Source organism: Strix uralensis, chromosome 2 (genome assembly GCF_047716275.1).
Source record: "Strix uralensis isolate ZFMK-TIS-50842 chromosome 2, bStrUra1, whole genome shotgun sequence".
Taxonomy (NCBI): domain Eukaryota; kingdom Metazoa; phylum Chordata; class Aves; order Strigiformes; family Strigidae; genus Strix; species Strix uralensis.
This window is the reverse complement of record NC_133973.1, coordinates 90667307-90689888: the sequence shown is the minus strand read 5'-3', so window position 1 is coordinate 90689888 and position 22582 is coordinate 90667307. Positions and strand designations below refer to the sequence as shown.

Below are 22582 nucleotides of genomic sequence, written 5' to 3'. Positions count from 1 at the left end.
CATGCACTCTGCTAATCAAGCTATATCAGAATGATTTTGGTGGAGTTATATTCCATTATATCTGCTGAGGATTTGACCATTTATGTTTGTATCTATTTTTCAGAGAAGTTCCTCTTTTTTCTTGTGAGAATGTCAAACAAAAGCAGAGTATTTGCCTAACTCCCAACAAGCAGACTACATAGATATTATGGTGGTATGTAGATATGAAATCAGTTACTGACATCACCAAATCACTCTACTGTTTGAACGAAAAAGAGAATTCCTTCAATTCTGTTAAATCAATAGTAAAGTATGGCCCAATGTGGTGAACTAGTAGATTAGGTAAATTACATCCCATGATTCAAAGTCGTTCATGGACAACACAGAGGCATATACACGCTTGTATTTTTTGCATTGCTCTTTTCTGACACTGCTGAAAAATCTGTGTCCAGAATGTTATCTGTTTGTGTTACAACTGGGGAATTTTCTTGTGAGCGAGAAGGGCGATAAGTGAGACATAATTCAAATTCTGATATAGTCTGAGCAATTAAATTTCACTGTATCTATATTTCTGACCTTTCTTCAGTTGAATCAGGATCTTAAACTAGAGAATGAAAACAAAACTGTTCTCTAATCCTGACTGCAGAACAGTTCACACAATCTGGGGATAGCTGGATTTGTGACACATCTTATTTGTTATCCTGAGAGCCAGAGGCAAAGTTTAAGTTCCTCTGAATTTCTTCAGAGTATGGGAAGTTTTTTCGTGGAAAATAGTTATGGGTCACTTTCACTGTATGCTTATGCTGAAAATGTTCAATTCATGTTACATGGCACTGTATCATATATTCTTTGTTCACCAGGTACAATACTTGTATGTGATACCATAGAGAAAATCAGACAGAATGATTAGCAGTAAGTCAGATTTGCTTTAACCTTCAAAAATACTTTAACTTTTTACTTTTTCCAGCTTTGAAATATTAAGTAATCAGCATAGCTAACATCAAAAATGCACCATCCATTGAATTTACTGGTTGTTGCAGATCAGTCAATAAAAGATAGATAGCCTGCTTTATTCTTGAGCTGAGGTCAGTACCATTGTTGGAATTTCTTATATGTATGTATTTTCTTGTAGATGGTCTACTCCATCATGCCAGCCGCTAAACACTTAGCAAGGACTGTCTTTGAATAAGCCTCTGTCTTATTCTGGGTAGTAATTAATATAATCTAGGACCTGGATTGTGAAAGAAAAGCACTTCAAAACAAAAAGGTACTCCTAGTCTTAAGTGTTATTATTACAAATCAAAGTTATGTGACCATTTCAATTCAAAGCATATGTAGATTTTTTAAAGCTAATTCCTATTGTGCATTGCTTATGAGGAAAGACATATGTTTTATTTGGGAGGCATGTGTGTTAAAATTGTAAAATCATAATATGTCTGCAAAGAGATGCATTCATAAAATCTTTTTGATTGTAAAAAGGTAAACATATTCAGTGTACCTGAACATGCCAGGACTTCTATAAGTATTTTTCACTTTCAGAAACCTGGAAGATGAGATGTACAAAGTTCAGAAAGGTTTGTTTGTTTGTATTCATTAATTCTGAAACTTGTGGTAGTTAGTAGTTTATACTTGGTATTTTCTTGTCTGCTGCTCTGCTTCATCAGCTGTATTTCATCAGATATAACCGACGTTTAGACAAAAACTTCATGTTACTAAGTACCAAGCCTATGAAGAGATAACCATCAACAAAAATAAGGACTAGAAATATGGCTAAGGAGACATTTACTAAGATAATTTGTGTCAGTTTGCTTTTCTGTGTTGAAAAAAATTCTTAATTTTCACAAAAGACAATAGGACTAAAGGTTACTCAGAATCTTGTATAACCACATCTTCCATATTTCGTTACAAAAGCTCCTCAAATATAAAATGTGTGGGCTTGTATAAAATACTTTAAAACCAGACTCTGTATCTTAAACAGAACCAGAGGGTCATATACAGCATTCCTATAAGGCAGTTTATGTTCCTCATTGCTGTATGTATTAATAGTAAGGCCGTTCTTAGCTCTTCTCTACAGAGAAACGTATTGCAGCCATTGTAAAGGAAAAAAAAAAAAAAAAGTGAAGGCAGTCTCTTCTTTCTGTTTATTACTGGCTGTACTGAAGGAGAATGCAAATGTGCACAGATAAGAGGGACTTGCAACAAGATCTCATGTGGGAGGGTTTTCCCCCACAGATCTTTTGCCTCTGCCCACATACTCAAACCTCGCAAATACTTAATGTGTATCAGATTCCAGTGTGTGTTCCTCACGTAACATTTTTGCAGAATATTCCTTTGATGAAATATGATGTTTCTTCATGTTTGCCTGTGTAAATATGTGAAACACTCCAGCTGAGAAGCAGCCCTATAACTCTGCAATGTATTTTTCTGTGGAAAATCCAAATGAGTGTAGTATATTTCTTCCAAAGAGTAATTGCTTGGTTTTCTGTTTCAAGGTCTGTAAAAGCATTTCATTTTGTGAAACCCAGCCCTACCACACTTGAAAGGTACAGCAAGCACAGATGTATAACAACTCACTGGTACTTTTAATTGATCTGGTATTTCTACAAGGTGCCACCCTTTTCCACACCTCCTACCTCCTCCTTAAGTGACTCAGCCTCTGAAGGAGAAGTCTCTTGAGTTTTCAGACAGCTGGATGGGGAACGACAGTTCAGCTCTCTGTTTGCTTTGATTGTACCTCACTTCCAGATATCTCCAGGTTGACTTATCACACAGCTGAGCCACGTTAGGACACTAACTTCTACCATACCTAGGTAAGGGTGTTTACTTCTATGTTTTTATATACCATGTAATGAAAGTCCTACTTTTTTAGATGTTTTGTGATTTTTTTAGTGTCCAGCTAAGGATCCCACTTCAAAGGATCTGATTTTCAAGAAGGGTAGAGAACTTGACTATGAAAACCCAGCTCTTAGGTGTTCAAATTCCCCAGACCTTTCTGAAATGTTCTCTTGGCCATACTATCTTAATTACTTTGTTACACACATTATATTTCTAATTGTAATTTATTTTAGTGCTATTTCTCTCATAACAAACTCACTGTTCAGACCACTTCTCATGAATAGCTGTTTTAATGTCATTTTTGCTCTTTGGTTAACTTTATTGTTTCTTTATTCTTTCCTTGGAATTTTTATCAACAATTAAAGAGTATTAAATTTTCATTTACTTGTATTTGCTTCAAGTATATGATTTTGAAAAAAAAAAATTAACAACAGTTTGTTTTTTAAGAACAAACTACTTGTGAAGTATCAAGAAATCATTTCCACCCTTTCTAAAGGTATAGCAAAAATACCGATTCTGCTTTGATACAATGACTTATCTGTACCATGAATGGAACCCTTGTATAAACAGGAAGCATTCTTCATTAAAAATATATCAAAAAGCAATCAGTTGAATAAAAGAATCTAAAATTATCACCCCATTTCTACACTCTATTATAAAAAAGTCCACCTTTTAAAACTGATCATATATTTCTAATTTGAAAACACATAGAAATTTGGGTTCTGACTTAGCAGCTGATTTTACGTTAGTGACAGTTCCAAAGCTTAATTTCTTTCAAAACAGAATCTCCTCCGCCCACGTCCTGAAAAACCAGTTCTGAGAGCTCTTTCTGCTACAAATAGATGAATGATTTTTGTCGTACATTCACGTGTTCTCTAGTCCTACCTTGCCTGTTCTAACCTTGACTGTTTTCTCTTTTACACACATACATGTTATTATTCTTTGTGAGGGTTGTTATCAATTCTGTGGCCTACACTGTATAGAAAAATGCTCATTTAAACACAAAGTATTTTAGAAGTTTATAAATGTATTATATGGCTATTGCTCTGATATGCAACTATTGAAAAAAAATCACTCTAGGAATATGTTTTTGTTACCCTTCAATGTCTGTAAAATAAACGTAGGTTTTTTTATGTGTAGTTTTCAGAAAAAGGACAAAAAGGCTAACTAATTGCTAAATAAACAGAATCATGTTACTTATAATTTTGAAGCATATAAATGATATTCCAGTGTTTATTTGTTAAGCTCTAAGTACACACTTGGTACTGTGCTGAGTTAGTAACACCATTGTTCTTTCTACCGCATGTCCTGACCTACAGTCTTGAGGTACTGCAGTGGACAATAGTGACAATTTTGGAGGAAAGAAAGTGCAGCATCAGTTATACATACAGATCTGCACCTGAGTGGGTCTTTAGGGCTATTATTTAGGAGCTCATATGCTTGACTAAAATAGCAAGTTTGGAAATGTGAAGGATAGTACAGCTTTTGGTGGCTCTAGCTGTGATGGTGATTTGAAAAACAGCCTTTACCTGCAATCACAAAGTGAAGCCATGTTTAGAGATAAAAATTCTTATTAGAGTTGAAGTATAGGTAGCCAGATCTGACAGCCCAGTCACAGCACTTCTGATATCTGAGGGGATAAATGATGGATGTAGAGAACAACAAAATTGGTATTAAATTCCAAACCAGAAAGATTTCACCTCACACAGTTATGAATGTCTAGAAGAACAACTGTAATGATATGTCTTCACAGTGCCTTATTTCTAAGGCTTGGAGATCTTTATCCTATATCAAGTCAGAATTACTGTAATCAGTTGCTTGTTCACAGATATTCAGATATATTCAACAGAAATGATGGGGAAAATAACAAAGTTTGCTGACCTGACATAAAAATTGTTAACTGAACGCAAGGAAATATAGTGTGCTTTGAAACTGTGATTAAGTAGGATCAAATGTACTTTCGTTTAAAATGTCATATTCTCCACATTCATCTCATATAAATGAAAGATAAGCCATGTAGTATAGAATTAACATTAACAGTTCCAATGGAGAATAAAATACCAAAAAACAAAACTAAAAAATAAAGCTGAAGTAAGCCTTCATTTTATTCTCTCACAAATAGTTATTCTACCCAAAATTTCTTCTGGACTGCAGTGAAAGCAAGCCAAGGTTAAAACACAAAGGATGTGGAAAATTAATTTCTTAACCTTTTATTAGATTTCTAATGGAATAATTCTAAAATTTGGAGCTCTGAGTACACTCAAGATAATAAATGTTCAGCTTACTTCAGAGCAGAATAGTCCTTCAAGGAGATGAAATTTTGGTGGAAAGTTTCATATTTGAGATAATGAAAGAACAAAGTATATGTTTATTTTCTTCTTCATATGGCAGATACTAGACTTTTTTGAAAAGCTGAAACTTTAAGGATGCATAGCAAACAGTAGTCAGCAAGCTGTGACTGTGTAGAGCCATATGTAAGAAACCTGTTTGTTCCAGCTGGCATTTTATGTGGACATGCTAAACTCAGTGGGTTCTCTACAGTCCAGGCTGCTTTAGCAATGCAGCACAAGTAGTTGGAAGATGGGAAAATTCTGACACTTTTTTGTTTTAAACTAGCTGTTCATCTACAACTTTTTGTATCACCCAGTTCATTAATAATAGTAGGAAGTTTGATATTTTAGGCATTCACATTTGGCCATGCTTTATATCAAAAAACTTCAGTATAAAAACCAGATGTTTTGACTTTTGAGAGGTGTACCTCACTTGACACTCCCTCGACACTCTCTCAACATCTACTATGTTGAATTACTTATTATACAGTGTGATGATATGCAGTACCTCTTAGCTGTGGAAAGAAATATTGTTTATTAAAAGCAAAATACATATAAACTGAATATTTATAAATAAGGTCTTAATCACTGTCATAGCTAGAAGCCAAAGAACAAAGACTTTTTTGCTTATAACTAGTTCAGTCTGATGTGGAAAACATGATTCTTACAGGAAATGTTTGTATTATTCTTATGTATTTTTTTAAATACAGCAATGCATATATGTGAAACATAATTACATAGAAAGCTAGAGCCAAAAACAGAAGAAGGAAGGCAAGAGGACTCTATGTTGGGAGAATGGGTGTGTTCAGTCCAGCTGAAAACTAGAAGGTCTAGTTTTGAGAATTTAAGGCAGGCCTGAGGTCTTCTGCTGATCAGTCACTGCAGGATGTGGAAAGGAGATGTAGAAGTGTGAATATGGCTATTTGTGACAAAAATAGAATTTGAGACCTGTGCTGTTTTCTGAATAACTTGCTAGCAGCTTGGAGGGGCATTTGACTTTCCCTGAAGTCATGTCTGAAGTTTTATCTTTGGGATTGTATTTGGATTTCCCCCCCAAAATGGGGGAGGGTCTGAATCCAGGATTGGCATGTCTTAAATCTTTTTGGGAACTGCTCATTGGACTGGCTGGGGCAGTTTTAATTTTCTTTTAAAGTTTCCTGACGCTGTTTTTAAAATCAAATTACACTGGAGCTGCATTCCTGTTTGTTTTTGTTTTGCATTCCAGCTGAGTTGTTTTGCTTCAGTGGTTGAGATCTTATTAAGAATGCCTGAACATAATTTACTACTATACTATACTATAGAAGCCTATAACTTTTCTTTCTCACAATTTCATTTACGAAGTTAAAAACTTTTTTTTTAATCTCCCTCTAACTATAGGCTGAAGATAAGCAGTTCATTGATCTGTGTGAATAATGTGACGGTTTTTAAACTAATGTGATCCTCACAATCTTCTGTTCATTCCTCTTTCCACATACACAGACACACACACACTTAGTTCACAACAGTGAAGACCAAGAAAAAAATGCTTTGATGAGTTGTATTCTGCCTGTTTATGCAAGATTCTTTTCATTTCTAAGATCTTGAAATTTAAATCTTACTCTGATGATTCTTGATTGTCTGTGCTAGAGATGAAAGTAGGATTTTTTTAAAAATTTGCATTTTAAATTTTAATGGATTAATCTTTGATATACAACTTGAAAGTTTGGAAGCAAGAAGTAAACCTTGAGGACAATATGGCAGTATTCTGTAAGACTAACATGCCTGGGTTTAAAATTTCAGAATGCCTGGCACATTTTCAGTGCTGACTATAAAAGGGAGTGTGCCTGTTTCTTATATTCATTTATGCATATTACTTTTGGGCTGGGAGACTAAGTAGTAGTTTATTCCAGATGCCATATACATGTGCAACAGAAGTATTCTTTTGCCCTAAAAACATTAGAAAATGACTATAGGACAAGAGACAAAACAGAGTTTTAATTAAATGATGGAGGATGAAAGAAACACACTTGCTGGACTTTCTTTTGTCATGCATGGATAAAACCAGGAGTTGCAAACCTGCTTTCCAGTTGATTTTCAGTGTCTCAGTGTCATTAATGTATTTGTAGTTGTTCTGTAGATTTTAAGACAAGCCTCAAAATGTATGGATTTTTTACTTTGGTGATAATTTATATTTCAGAACAAACATCTGAGGCTTTCTCATTTTATCAAAGTTGTATGTTACTTCCTTGACAGTTCTGTGAGAAATTTCAGATTCCATCATGCATCTATGGAAAGGAAGGCTATAGTATAACATGAAGTCTATATAGAAGTTTCCTGTAATTTTTAATAACAAATATTTAAATTGCAAAATGTGTATTTTTAGAAAGATATTCTAAGCCTTAGAATGACTGTATTTGGTTTAATTTCCACAAAAGAAGGCTCCATTTTCAAAGTTTTATGATCCAGTTCCCTTAGGAAATGGCTTTAAAAGTCTTTATTAGAAAATAAATCCAAGTTTCTTCTATATAAACTACTTCTTCTTCTCCAGATGAAGAACTGCCAGCACTCATTGCTTGTGAAATATACTGAAATATCAAGCTTCCTATTATCTTGGGACTGACTGAAATACAAACCAGTATCAGATGTCCAGCTGTTGCTAAGCTGAAAACATAAATAAATCAGAGTCTTCTCTATCATCTTGTGACAGTTCAGGAAGATTTATAGCACGATTAGTTATTATCTGAAACTGATTGCTCGATAACCTACCTGAACAGTTTCTAGGAAATTCAGTGCATATATGCTTAAAAAGATATTTTATAACCTATTGCAAAATAAATAAGGCTCACCACAGCCCTGAGCATATTTTTGTTGGGTGGGAACCATATCCAGCAGTCACATGTTTTCTACACACGCTGTGCCAATGCATGCTTGATACCAACATCTAAGGTTAAGAGAAAGGAGTGTGGGTCAGAGCCTTCCAGTCAACATTCCAGTCAACTTTAAACTCTTATAAACATCTGGAATTTCACAAATGGGTAAGATTTATGTAGACTTTTGGACTCCAATATTATTTTTGTATTTATATCTTTATTTTCTAAAAAAATCTGTGTTTACATCCAGATTTTGGTTTCCTGCTTTCTTTTCTTGGTAATCATAAACTTTTTAGCAGTTGTCTGTCAGAAAAAAGATAGAAAAGAAAAATCTGCTGTAAGTGCTATTCATTGTGGCATCCACTACTTTTATATGTTTCATTGTCAGTATGACTTTTAGTATTTTTTCTAAGCTTTTGCCAAAATTGTTGACCTTCTTCACCTTCCGTCAGTAAAGAAAGAGCCACAGGCTCCAGTCTCTCAATCCACTCTTTCTTAGGTGAATGACTATAGAACTGGGAATGTTTCTGATTTTTAACAACTGCTTCTGTCACAAAAACTGTTTTCCGGTGCTTCTGTAAATTTTAGAAGCCTGACCAGTGGAACTGGTTGGGAGCTTTCCAGTTTAACATTGTTTTCTTGGAAAATGCTGCTTTTCGAAAAGGAATCCATTTGCTAAAGAGGCTCAGTTTTGTCCACACTCAAGTCAATGATAGGTTTGCTTTTTTTTCACTCGAGGGGGAATTTTTTGTCATTGACATGTCATTATGTTCTGCTTGAGTCTTTCTCTAGGAAAGCTGATGATATTCAAAATCCAGTTTCAAAGCATAACATGAAATCTTTAGAGTGGCTCATCTCCCAAATAATTTTTTTTTTTTTTAAGTCAGCAGTCTTGAAGGCTCATTTTTTAACCTGATTTGGGATAAGGGAAGAAGACAGTGACTGGAAAACTGCGGCAGGGCAGAAGAACTGCCTCTGTCCTGGACCCCCCGAGTTAGCTGCAGGCCGCTGAAGCTGTGAGACCCGTCAGCAGGGCTGGGTGAGCCCATGTGCGCTCGAGGCGCTGCTCTGAGCCACAGGTTGATATCATCTTTCCATTAAGCTAATCACCTCACCCCATTCTTCATTACTCTGTCTTGTCCTCTGAAGGCTCTCACCACCCTATATGTTCTCAGGGAAGGAGCTCGCGACAAGGAAAATGAGGGACAAGCAGTGTGACAGGCAGAGATGCAGGGCAGTCATCACCACGTAGTCATCACCAGGGAGGGAAAAGTCACCACCATGCCTGAACTTCAGTTTGAAGAGGGCTGCAGCTAATGCTAAGTCATTCAACCCCATCAGACTAAACTTGCGCGAAGTGACCAAAGTGGCAAGCAAATTTAAATGGTCTTTGGGGCTGATTCCTAATCTCACCACCAACTTTGTCTTTTTTGTGTTTTCTTTTAGATTCCCACAGGACACTCCACTGAACAAAATGTCAGCTTTCAGCATACGAAAACAGTCTCCTAATCAAAGCGGTAATACTGAGTCTTATTCATTTTCTGATCTCAGAGCACTTAGAGGTTGAGGTGTAGCCTTCCCTTCTTTCTAAGCATTGCCATGCCCATTGTGCAGCTCCCTCGCAGTGCACACTGCCACTCCAGCGATGACAGGCTGGTTATTAAACTCAGACTAGGACCCACTTCAGCTGCAAAGCTAGCAGTGTTGTGCATAAGCTTTTGCTGGCAGACATTCAGGCCAAAACACCACACCGGGCATAGCATGGTGGGGCCAGGCAACCAGGCAGTGTGGTGCAAGGTGGCGGTTCCCTCTGCCGAGGCTTGTGGTTGCTCTGGAAACCCCACAGGAGCATGGTGGCTGGGAGTGGGCATAGAGGGCATCCATCGATCTCAGCAACATCTCTTTGACTTGCTCAAGGGAAATGAGGAGAAACTGAAGAAAACTAGAGTCAGGGAGTGGAGAAAAAAGCTATTTAATCATTGTCAGATGGGGTTGTTTATTCCTCTGGGGGACAAAGCTTGAGGAGGCCTGGAGTTTGCTTTCTATGCAGAGAAATGACCAGAGGCAAACTGGAAACACAGTAAAATTTTCCATTTCCTGGAACCTACAAAATACTTCTAAAGACTGAAAGGTTTTGACGTGCATGAAGATCTGGTTTATGTGGCACATGCCAGGCCTAGGTACACCAAAATGGGTACAGCAGCTTGGCTCTACCGTGTTAAGGACATTAACTTTTTATTGCCAAAATAAGAAAGGGATAAGCTCCGTCTGCCTTTGCTCATGTGACCTGAACTGTTGTATCACATCTATATTTAATTTTTTAATTGAAACTTGGGAGACAATTCATTAGACTGGAAATGAGTACTCTTCAGCAAACCCAAGGCCTCATGCTTTAGCAAATTGCTTGTTATGTTTCTTGAAAAGAAAACACAATATAGATTCCTTGGCTACAACCTTTATAGGCGATTTCCCAAAACCTTGTTTGCACTAAACAATTAAGAAAGCCATGATTTCTGTGAAACCCAAGTGATTTTTGGGTAGGTGATAACAGTTTTCCTAAAATGCTATTAGAAAAGGACAGGAATGCATATACTTGAACTCACATTTTTCCTACTTTCAAAAATTAACTTTTTTTTTTTTTAATGCAAATGATTGTACCAAACCAAACATATCTAAATATTTATGAAAATGGGAAGGTACAGCTTTTGCTATTGGATCTTCATTCAAATCCTTGTTTATTGAATGTTGCAAAATTTTTTTTCCATTTATGTCCACCCAAGTCCCTGTTACATCCTGGTCATCACTAGTATTATCAGTATATTCAAAACAGTAAATATTTAGGGCAAATGCACTTAGTATATTCTTGTTTGCTAATTACAACTATCTCCATTCTTGACAGTGACTATGAGACAATGCTGTTGTTTAAACTGATGGAGGTCCCTCCTCTTCTGTTTGCAAGAAGTGTTTATTTTAATAGATATTTTAATGAACCACTGGAGCTATGCAGGCGAGGCTGGGATGTCTTCATTTTTTTAAGGCTTTAAAGTCAGATTTTGATAAATATTTTTAAGAGAAAAACTAGCTCAGCAGTAAACAGGCTGATGTAGAAATCATGCAGTAAGGATAGATGACTTTTTGTTCTTAATCTGCTGTAATTGTCAGCACATTCTTACAGGTCTCACCTTTGATGTGCCTGTTCATTTCTTAATGGTCTCAAAGGACTGAATCTATGCTACTCAAAAAAGAAAGCCAAACTTTGGCATCAGGACCAAGAGACAGCAACACACATCTGTGCTATCACAGCCATGCTTCTTAAATGTTTGTCACTTCTCTAGCAGTTCAGTCTTGAAGATAGCTAGGCCAACACAGAGCCAGGGAACATTTGCAACTAGGCAAACAAGAATGATGAGTCCAATCCTTTAATTCCTTCACTGGCCTTCTTTTATTTGACAGTATGGACATATCTACAGTGAATTGCAACATGTAAGAGCGGATATAGTTTGGGTTACAGTCAGATATATGTTTGTAGACTGAATTTTTATCTCTGTACTGCAGTGTTTTTCTTTCATGAGAAAAATTTATTTAAAAAATCAGTCCTGGCCACTGTCACTTAAAATAGATGTTTTGGTGTTTTATTATGATTTGGTCTTTCACTCACTGTAGCTATTTGTCATTTTTCATGTTATCACTACAGCTGAAGTTCTTGTATTAAAACCAAGAACTACAGTTTCTTATAAATCACATCAGAATGCCAAAGCACAGCTCTGACAAATGATACAATACTGACTGCATGTATTTTCTGTGAAGTGTGGTCTTTCCATACACAATCTTTATGGTCAAATGTCCTTACTGCACACCAGATAGTGATGTCTCCTGAAATCTGTTGGTGTTGAACTCCTTTTGCTTGGATACTCAGAGACTGAGGAATTTATCGAGAAAATCATGAGGGTCCCTACAGGAAAACCCAAGAAACACAGTATTCTTCATCAGTCAGTTTGTTGATTAATTGGTTGCTATTGACAAAGGTTTTGCATATTTTATTTTTCAATTTCATTTTCTGGAAAAGTTTGGGGCAAGTATCACAATCAAAAAATGGACTTTCTATTTTGGCTCAACTTCTAGTCTTCCATTTTAAAAGGGAATGTAACAGCCGCTCACCTCAAACAGGATGATGATCTGAAACCTAGGTGGGAAGAAAAAGAACTGACAGTACAGGACAATGGTCATTGAATATTTTTGCTTGCTTCTGGGCCAAACTCCTCATAAAGGGAAACCAAAAGAGATGATAAACATTAGCTTTCTAATACAGTGAAGAATATATATTCTCACAAATCAAGTGAAGAGCCAATTGTTAGTTCCTTAATATACTAAATATCAGCATTCTTGGGCAAAGAAATTTTAGGTTGTTTTCATAAGTGAATAAGGCTTCCATGTTCATACAGTGTGTGAGTGTACGTCTGTCTGTCCCTCCAAATAACCTTTGAAACCATTCACCAATTTTAGTTAAATTTGATGTAAAGATATAGATCTTAAAGGTATTGCTTTTATTAAAAGTTCAGTAAAACTAGGTAGCTTGTTGAAAAGAGATTCTGTTCATTCAGTCACCGAGGAAGAAACTTCCGAGGGAGTCTGACCCTTTTGAGAAACCTGAAAATCCACACATGTTGGGCTGGATGTAGGTGGAAAACCACGTGATCATCTCAAGATTAACTTTCGTTCGGAATTTACATCCTGTCACACATCTGCAAATACAAAAACCACAGAAAACACCCCAGGAAACATGATTCATTAGTCTGACTTCCCTGGAATTACTGTTGTATGTATATTTCATAATTCCTTTCTCAGATCTCTGATATTTGTTTACATTAAAAATATATGAAGCTGTTTCATATTAAGAATGAAACTGAATTTAGTATGGTAAACAGGGCTTCTGCAGTACCTTCAAGGTTGAATGGATTAAGACACAAGCTTTTCAAGGAAACAGTCTGCACTAAACAGGATAGCTGAAGTTTCAGTCTGTGCTAAACTTTTACATATTTCAGCCTTTTTAATAGTACTTTGAGTATCCAAAGTTATCCCATACGTTCATTTTCAAGACATGTTTCCCTGCATTTGCAGATAATAAGAGCCCCTCTGTTGCAATTAAAAGCAGACAACAGACTACTCACGATATTAATAAACGAAGGACCCTTTTGCAAGATAACAGCTGGATAAAGAAGAGGCCTGAAGAGGAAAGGTAAGAAAGCTATGAAATACAATTTTTTCTGTATTTAGTTCAGTATGCTGTGTGCATTTTCTTGGAGTGTCTGCTTTTTCATGAATGATATCAACCAGAATGATATTAATTTAATCAAATAACTATTATTTGATTATCTTGATCCTTTTGGAAGTATTAGTTTGCTGGACTTTCACTGATGGTTTTCATTGGGACTTTTGAGGACTGAGCATTTAATGAGATATCAGGCTTCTCCTCTACAAGAAAAATCCCACATGTCATATATTTTGGTTTCAAGAATACAATTTGACTTTTTTTTTTTATGAACATGAAGATTATAAATCTTGGCAAGTTCTTTTAAGGAGCTTAAGTCAGAATAAGTAGAAATTTACTCTAATGCAAACTAGGACTTGTGTTACAGTAGAAATTCCACCTTGAGACCAGGTCCTCATTATTTCATCTGTGAACAGCATGTAGGAAGAGATAATTCTTACTCCAAAATGTCTAGAGTCATCTAATGCAGAGATCTGTAGCTGGTGTTGTTACAGTGGTAGTAGACAGCTAGGAAATCTGACCAAGGACAGAAATCTTTTGCCAAGAAACAACTTTCTATTTTTAATATTCAAATTTTAACTAATCACTGTCTTTTTTTTGCTTGAAGTGCTGATGAAAACTATGGAAGGGCTGTGCTTAGTCAATACAAATCCCAAGATAGCCTACACAGGTACAGTACAGTATCTGAACACCTTTCTAATGATATTGCCAAAGGAAACTAAGTATCCTTTTACTATATCCTGTTTATAGCAAGAGGTTGCTTTGTTCGATTTTAGTCTATACATGTTTCCACCGTTAATCTGATTCCAATGTCAATAATTGTTAAGTCAATCATTGCAATGGATGCAGTGTTGGTTCTGTTGACACCTGGTCTGAAATCCTGTATGATACTTCAGTTCAAGACATGTATTGTTTTATTGCTGATGAGTTTTTTAATAAAAACAGTGAATAAAGTGGCTTTTCTAACCTTTTTTTTAACAGTAACACAAATGAAAAAGAAGATCAGAAAGCCGTACTTGGACGATACAGGTCTGATACTACCTTGGACAGGTAGGGCTTTTTTCTGTATGTATTGTATTTTGTGATTCTCATATCTGTGAGAGATCTTAAAAATGAAAGCATGACTGAAAGAGGTGAGTTTTTAAAATTTTGTTATTTATTAAGTATCTAAGTAGAAGACTTTGAATGATTTTTGCATGAGTTGTCAATGAGAAAAATTGAAATGTGATTTGAGAAAACATTCTTTTGACACCCTGCTCTTTTTCTATATCAATTTCTGCGTATTCTTGCCCTGATAAATGTAAGTATCTCTGTACAGATGATAACCATTCCTCCCCAGTTTCCTGCTTTTCAAACTATAGATCAAAGTCCTACCTCCAGTAGTTAAGCACAACACAGCTAAACCCCTAGTTCTTTGCAAATCTTTGTTTCCACTTCATATCATGATCAGAACTGTATGCTTATCATGCTTGTGTTTGCAGATTCTTTCTGTGTTGCACCTTCAAAATTCAGCCCCCATTAACATCTGGTATCCACAACATGCTGAGGCTATGAGTACCAGCACTTAAATGCACACTGTGGAAAAAATGCACTTGATTTGTTGGATCTTGGCACTGTGTTATTTAGTTTGATGACCCTTACTTCTGTTGTAAGAAACAACAAAAAACTTGTTATATAAAATTTACCTTCTCCATAGAAGTCTGTAACAGGATAGGCTACAGAGCTGTGTGATATCACCCCTCCATCAGTTCTTCTTCAGGCCAGTGAATCCTGCTGCATTTGTTCACTGATCACGAGGAAGCCATTCTATAACTTCAGTTTATCTATTGCTTATCTCTGTATCTTTTCTGTTTCCACATTAGTCTTTTTGATCTCGGGGTCCAAATTTCCATGCAGGTGTTTAAGGTGGGTGCACACCTTGTATATATAGAGGAGTATAACAATGGCTTCTAGCTCATTTGCTATTCCTTCCCTCGTACTTCATAATATTGAATTTGCTCTTTTGAGTGCTGCTGAGAATTGAGCTTTCATTTTCATAACATTATCTATATAAATCAAAGACCTCTTTTCTGAGTGATAATAGCTAGTTCAGAGATCAATTGTTTTTCTTGGCAGGCATTACTTTGCATCTAAGAAAAGTGAATGTCATCTGCCATTTTAGAAATCTGACATCTTAGCAGATGACTTCTGAAAGCCTTGCCAGTCGGCATTTGTTTTGACTACCATGAGTTAGTGTAATTGGCAAGCAACATCATCTCACTCTCCTTCCTTCCAGATAATTCGTGAACATATGGAAAAACACAGGTCTTGTACAGATCCCTCCTTCCACTCTGAAAAACTGTCTTTTTTCAAACCTTTGTTTCTTACTTTTTAACCAGATATTAATGCATGAAAGGACCTTCTCAGTTACCACATAGGAGAATAGTTTATTTAAGAGCCCTTAAAGCAGATTTCTATGAAGCTCTTTGGAAATTCAAGTAGTATATATCAGCTATGTCACTCTTACCCACATGCTCATTGACTTCAAAACAATTTTTAAGGCTTGATTTTCATGCATAGAAGCCCTGATTACTAATTTGGAAGTCATAGGACAATTCCAGTTTCTACAGTGCTGCTGAACAACATAGTCCTTTTGTAGTCTATGTCTTTTTGTTTTATGCTGAGATACTGAGATATCTGAATCATTTTAGCTTGTAAGCTGGTGTTGTGTTTTCATATACACAAATATCTAACATAAAGGATTAATATGCAACAGATGAAAGAGAATATAAAGAAAATATTATGTACACTTCTGTTAACTAAAGCAGAATATGTCCATAAATGGAGTGAATAATGATGGTTCTACCTTAAAATCATCACAATGAGGAAGCTGCAGTCAAGTTGCTTATTTTTTCTCACTGATCACTGGTCTTCTTGAAGCTGTAATATAGCCATTCCAGGATTAATTTGTGCACACCCATTGCCAGCAGGCATCTCTGTAAGGGATGACCACGTGTTCTGCATCTCCTCAAACCTGCAACCTAAGGCATAAAAGGGTGTGGTGATGTATTTTCTCTTAGCACCTTTTTGTAGCCTGCAGTCAAATTTGGTACTTCTGCTTCCACTTTGAAGGATGTTCTCCACCAGGTACAATTCGCTTGTTTTCTTATAAATTATGTCTGGCAAGCATAAGTACAGAAGTCTCCAAGCTTAGAATAGACCTGTTTGCAGAACAGCTATATTGTTTAGTTGCCTGTGTGAAAAAGAAGCATTCATTTTTTTTCCTGTTCAAAGCTAAAAGGCAGAGTTGAAAATGGAGTATGTTCCAGGAATGTAGAAGTCTAAAGGACTGCTCCTAGTAGACCTTGGTATTGGAGATCTCTCAGAGCTGTTTACAGAATTTTTGTAAGTCATGCTGTCTATATGGAAAATAATTGTTGTCTGTGTAAGATGCTGTAAAATGGTAGTCTTCTATCCTGAAAAAGGTCTTTGGGAGTTACCTGTTTTCAAGCTAGATATTGGAACATCTTTCCACAATTCTGCTTTGCATCTCTTCTGGCCATGACTGTAATATTCCAAAAGACAAGGATTTAAAGAATCTGGATTTATCTGGATGGATGTCTCTTCAATATCTAGTTTTCAAAATGGCAAAATAGCCACTGAAATTTTAATTAAAAAAATACAAAATAAAATATTTGAGGAGTCTAGGAGTAATTTTGAATATAGGAGTAATTTTTTTTTAGTTGTATGTGTAAATGTGACAATGAAAACATACCTAAAAGCCATATTAAGTACAGCTTTTTGCTTCCTGGATACTGCCATATCCATGTTCAAAGAATGTATTGTTTGATACAAATTTTGCCTAACCCAGTATCTGTAAAATTTGAACACAGGTTTCAGTATTAAGGACCTGGGAGAGATGTTGCAAGTGACAACATGCAATTGCACCATTGGCTGCCAGCACAAGGAAATACCAAGCACTGTTACATTGTTAACAGAAATCCATAGCTTGGTGGCAGTAGGTGTACATATACTGGTACTGGCATGTAGATCTACACATCACAACCCAGACAACAATTGCACTGTGCAGACAATCACAGACATCCTTTCTGGATGGAAGGAAAAATTTTATTTATCCTTTTATTTCTCTCTTATTATTAGCAACTAACTAAATATTTGACAAAAGATGGGAGAAAATTTAAAAATCGGATAGTGATGATGAAAAAAATTACATTATTATTTTTCCAAGTACTAAATGCTACTAAGTCCAGAACAGCTTCCAGGAGGAATAAATCCTAGCTCCATTTACAGCAGTTAGACTTGAAGGGATGGGACCGAAGCAAACAAGACACTTTCTTTGTCCACTTTATTAATAATTTAATCCTTTGGAACAGTAGAAATTATTAGAAAATTAACTGAGAGCAAACCAGAAACCGCTGTTCAGTCATGGTATGAACCTGTTTTGCATTTCTTGAACACTGTATGTAGCATCTCACTTATGTGAAGGACTACGATAGAACCAGAAAAATTTAAAGAGGATGGTGAGAAAGGATGATCACAGGGATTGAATAGCTTTCACGTGCAGGATGTCTCAAGAGACAAAGATTCGTCAGCTTGGAAAAGAGTGATATAGGGAAAGTGAGTAAGGAAGGAATATTTGCTGTTTCTTGAGCTGTAAGAATGAGGAGATATTCTATAAAATGTTTAGGTAATGATTTCAAGAAAAAAAAAAAAAGAAAATAGAAAAAAGACAAGAAAAAGAGAAGAAAAGAAAAAAAAAAAAGAACATTTGTTTTCCCCTTAACATATGTATTGATTATATGAGTCACAACCACAGGATATTATGAAGACCAGAAACTTAAATTGCTTCAGAAAAACATTAGATGGGTTAATGGATCATTGATCTAAAGGTGTCTGTTGGAGACAGCATTCTGGGTGCAGAGAGAGGGTATTCTTTGACCACTGCTTATCAGAAGCTGAAAAGTTGTACAAGCAGAAGGTAACATACCTACCTTTCTTTCACTTTTTTCAAAGCTTCTGCTACATTGGGCAGCAGTGGAGTAGGATGCCAGAAGGACCCTTTAGGTTTTTAAAATAAGCAAATGCAGAACTACTTAAAGTATTGTGCTGAAATTTGAAAATAGGACACGAAACGTGAAAGAAATGCTGGTTCATCGGATCGTTGTGAATTAGAAGAAATTCTCATGTTTGCAAACCAAAGTAATGCTAGTAGCAAGTTTAGTGAGACCTCTAGTGATCTTTCGAGTAACTGTAACTGCCGGTCACAGTCACAAGCTCCCCGTGACATGAGATAGTTATTTGCACAATTAAACTTAAGATTTGAAAAAAGTCACAGAGCACATGCTGGTGCAGATTGTCTTACAGCTCCTTTGAAGGCTTTCCATTAAGTACAACAGTATTCTGTGATACTTGGCTGAAGGCAGGATACAAAATGTTTTGCACATAATATTGGATTATAGTTCTAGGATTAATTATTTTGTACCTTCAGTTTATAGATGTTTGTAGCTTCAGTACATAGATAGGAATAGATAACTAAAATTAGGTAATTTCTATATGTAAATGAAATGCTGCTCAAAATATATTTCAGCTGTTTTAACTAAATATTTAAAATAACCCTCTCAATTTAGTATTTGTAATCTACCTCACTGTACATCACTTTATATTTGAGCTTCTCGGAATCCCCTTGTCCTTACTAAAGGATATTCAATATATGGGAAGAAAGTTGAAATAAAATCAGTACTTAAGCTTTTTCAGCTACTATATCTACATGGTGCTTTCTGAGAAACATCAGAAGGGTTTTAGGCAACAACTGTAGAATCCGTAAAAGGCTTGAAAAATCACATGGTTGCTTCTTAGTGTAAATTTCATGGCTTAATAAAATTAATTCAAGCACAAATAAGTTCTTTGTTATGTGTTATTCCTGTAGGTCACTACCATGCTTTATCTGGGATTTTACATGAGTATTTTCAAATCACATTGATCTCTTAAAGCTGTAAAAAAGATAAGACTCTTGCATTTCGCAAGGGATGGTGAGGGAGAGGGAAGGGGAACAGTTTATGTACTGCTTGACTGAACATTCTTTTCTTTCTAGTATTCTCATCTAATTCAAAGGAGTTGTAATAAATTAACTGTTAACAATGAGACTTGATACAGTATGCCAATTAGTGTTTGAACATAACCTTTTAAAACAGTTCTTTACAGTGAGCTACTTAGACTCTTCAGATATTAATGCATTAAACTGATATTAATTCAGCTTCTGTTCTATACCTATCTTGATACTGGGGAATTTTTAATCTGTACACAGGGCAAAGCGATGCTCCATCTTTGAACTTTATTGAAAGTGTTTTTTTTAAAAAAAAAAAAAAAGGATCTAGAGTGTATATTATAAATAATTTCTGTGTTTCTGACAGAATTCCAACCAGAAGTGATACTGATAAAATAAATAAGTCCCCAACTCTGAATAATAAGCAAAGCAACAGGTATGAGTTTTGGAAACTTTATCATCTAAGTATTTTATATTATAATTTATCATGTATCACATATCATTTATCATGCATTATCATCTAAATATTATATATTATCATAACTTTTGATTACATGTACATACCAAGAAAGTATAGAGAAATTATTTGTGTCATATGGCCTAATACTAGGCTTCATTTCACCACCTGACATCTGGAATGCAGGCATCTATATCTAGGTTATCATAGATTCTCTTTATAGCCAGTGAGGAGAAAAAGGGTCTTTTGGAGGACATTTTATCTGATGTTTCTCAGGTATTTTCTTTAAAATAAGAGGAATTTTTCTTAAAAATGTCTATTTCTCCACATAGATTAAAAGAAAGACCAGCCCAGATTACACATTTACTCAGCATAGCAATTATTTAAGAAACACGGTATTTTACATTCAAAAAAGAAAGAATGAATGTTTTGAAAACAGTTCAGTGTGGGTATGTTCTAGAGGTCTACATTTCTCTGCATGAATTCTACCCAATATAATATGTATTTATGAGGAAAGACTACATGAAAAAATTCTAATTAAAGTTTCCACTGTAAAGTGCCATTGAACATTGCCAGTGGAAAACTTGAGTACCCAAACATAGAAAATACTTTTTTGATATACAGGCTAACTTATTTTTCCAGTGGAAAGCTTTTCTTTTGTCAGAAGGTCAATTTTTTTTTAAACCAGGTTGAAACCAATTTTTAATTTAAAATAAGTTAGCACAAAATTGGCATGTTATTAGAAAAGCTACTATGATTCAGAGATGGCCACTTTATATAGGTAATACGACTACACAAATCTGAACATTTATTTTCTAAGGAACATATAGCTCTTACCTAAATGAAAATTTTACTTAGAAAATGAAAGTCAGAAGAGCTCAGGCATTATATTTATAAATGTAAAGGGACAAATATATCACTTTGTGCCTTCATCAATGTCAGTAGTGTTCTATCAGTAATAAATTACACTGAATATGGTTGCTAGTGAAGACTGAGCACAGCAATTAAATGTCATTTTGTGGAGTGTTGAGATATTACTCTGAAGAGCAAATGAGTATCTCTGGCATTTAAAGTTCAAGTGAGGTCATTCTTTTAAATTATGATTTTGCACCATTATGTTGTAAATCACAGTGATGATGACACATGAAACATCACATAAATTGGATTTTATGTTAATTTGTCTGAAGATTATTTTTTAATAGATCCACCATGAATTCTGAGGTGGGATTTAAGTGAGACTTAAGTGGTATATACTTTTTCCTGCCAGAGATCAGTAAAATGATTTGTAAAGCTCTGTTCTTCAGTTATTCTCTTTACATTAAGAATTGAAGAGGACAAGACAATAACTTTTTTATAAACTTTATGAGAAAAATCACTGGCTTGGAATTTATATAGTTAGGTGTATGAGGAATACCAGCTTCTTTTGTAGGCATATCATAAAATAGAGTAGCATTCACATAACTGAATAAAAACCATAAGGTTTAAAGTATGAAAAATAAGGATATTAATATTTTAGTGATTGGAGACTGAAATGCAGGTACAGAAGTCAAGATTTTAAGAAATAAGAAATTACTTTGGATATAAAGTAAAAACACATCTGTCTTCTAAACATCGGAATCCCTTAAAGTGTCACAAATCTTGTATCCTTTGAGGTATTTCCAAAATTTCAGTTGGCATATATAAACATTTACTATACACAGTTGTATCATTCTGATAGTAGAAATACAATTTCTTTTCACTTTTTTTTTTCATTTAAAATGATACAGTTATTGAGGATTAATGAATTAAGTATATTTCCCTAACAGACAATCATGGACTCCTAATGCAGCATCCACAAACACTGCTGCGACTTCTCCAATCAAGAAAAAAAGGTATTTATTACCACCATTGCTTTGTTGCCAGAGGATAAATAGCACTCTGTTAAACCTCAGTAATGTATCACAATTGCATAAAAAAAACATTACCTACTTTCTCCTCTAGCACACTTTTAACTCCTCAGCAAGCTTCAAGAATTAAACTTTAACGTTCTCTGGCTTCTTCCATGGAGTACTGTATTGCAAGGCTGTCTCTGTAGAGCCATTTTTGTGAGTCCAGTGGACATAGCACAACAGATGCTAACTCTTCACTACAGCCCCTAACTCAGCGAATGTATGCCTTTTCAGTGTCTAAATTTAAAGCATTGTAGCTCACTGTAATTGCGACCAGCTGAAATCTCTGATGCTGAACTTGACCCTGTGCTGTTGCAGTACATATGAACCACACAGTTTTCTGCATGATATACAGCTAGCTTTAAACACTTGGATTTCAGATAGTATTATCTGGGCAAGAATAAAAACAGAGTGTAGAACCAAGAACTATGTTTTAAATTTAAAATATAGCACTGGTGATAGACATATTTTTATGCATCCTTCCCAGCCACAAATTCTATCTGTTTGTGATTTTCTCTTCCATATTTCATGTGTAAAAATTGTGATCAGCAGAATTATGAAAGTAGAAATTAAAATGTCATAATTTTCATATTAACAGCCCTGCTCGTTCAGTGGAAGTTTATGTTTTTTTCAGCCCAGTAGTTCTCTTCAGGCTCTATGAAGATGTGAAAGGCTATCACTGAATTATGAACCACTGTTTATGGTGAAATTGCTTTTTCCTCACAATTTCTGGAGCTATAGTTTTGGGGGGAGAAAAAAAAAAAAAAGAACTGAACGTGCTTGTGATTATGTGAACTCTAATACCAGCCTGAATGTGGTTTTTGGGTTGATACTGGACACCCTTTCCTTTGTGCATTCTATTTGGTTGTCCTTCCCATGAATGATCCATTTA

General features: G+C 35.3%; 1 protein-coding gene across 1 annotated transcript in view; it reads left to right on the top strand.

Annotated features, from left to right (window-relative positions):
• Positions 1-2674: 2674 nt before the first annotated feature.
• SCEL (sciellin) overlaps positions 2675-22582 on the top strand; it is a 50129-nt gene continuing 30221 nt past the window's right edge. Inside the window, exons 1-7 of the mRNA XM_074860782.1 lie at positions 2675-2789; positions 9440-9510; positions 13112-13229; positions 13870-13932; positions 14244-14312; positions 19673-19741; positions 21568-21633. Coding sequence (XP_074716883.1) covers positions 9468-9510; positions 13112-13229; positions 13870-13932; positions 14244-14312; positions 19673-19741; positions 21568-21633 — 428 coding nt within the window. The 5' untranslated portion in view covers positions 2675-2789; positions 9440-9467. The remainder of the gene's footprint in view (positions 2790-9439; positions 9511-13111; positions 13230-13869; positions 13933-14243; positions 14313-19672; positions 19742-21567; positions 21634-22582) is intronic.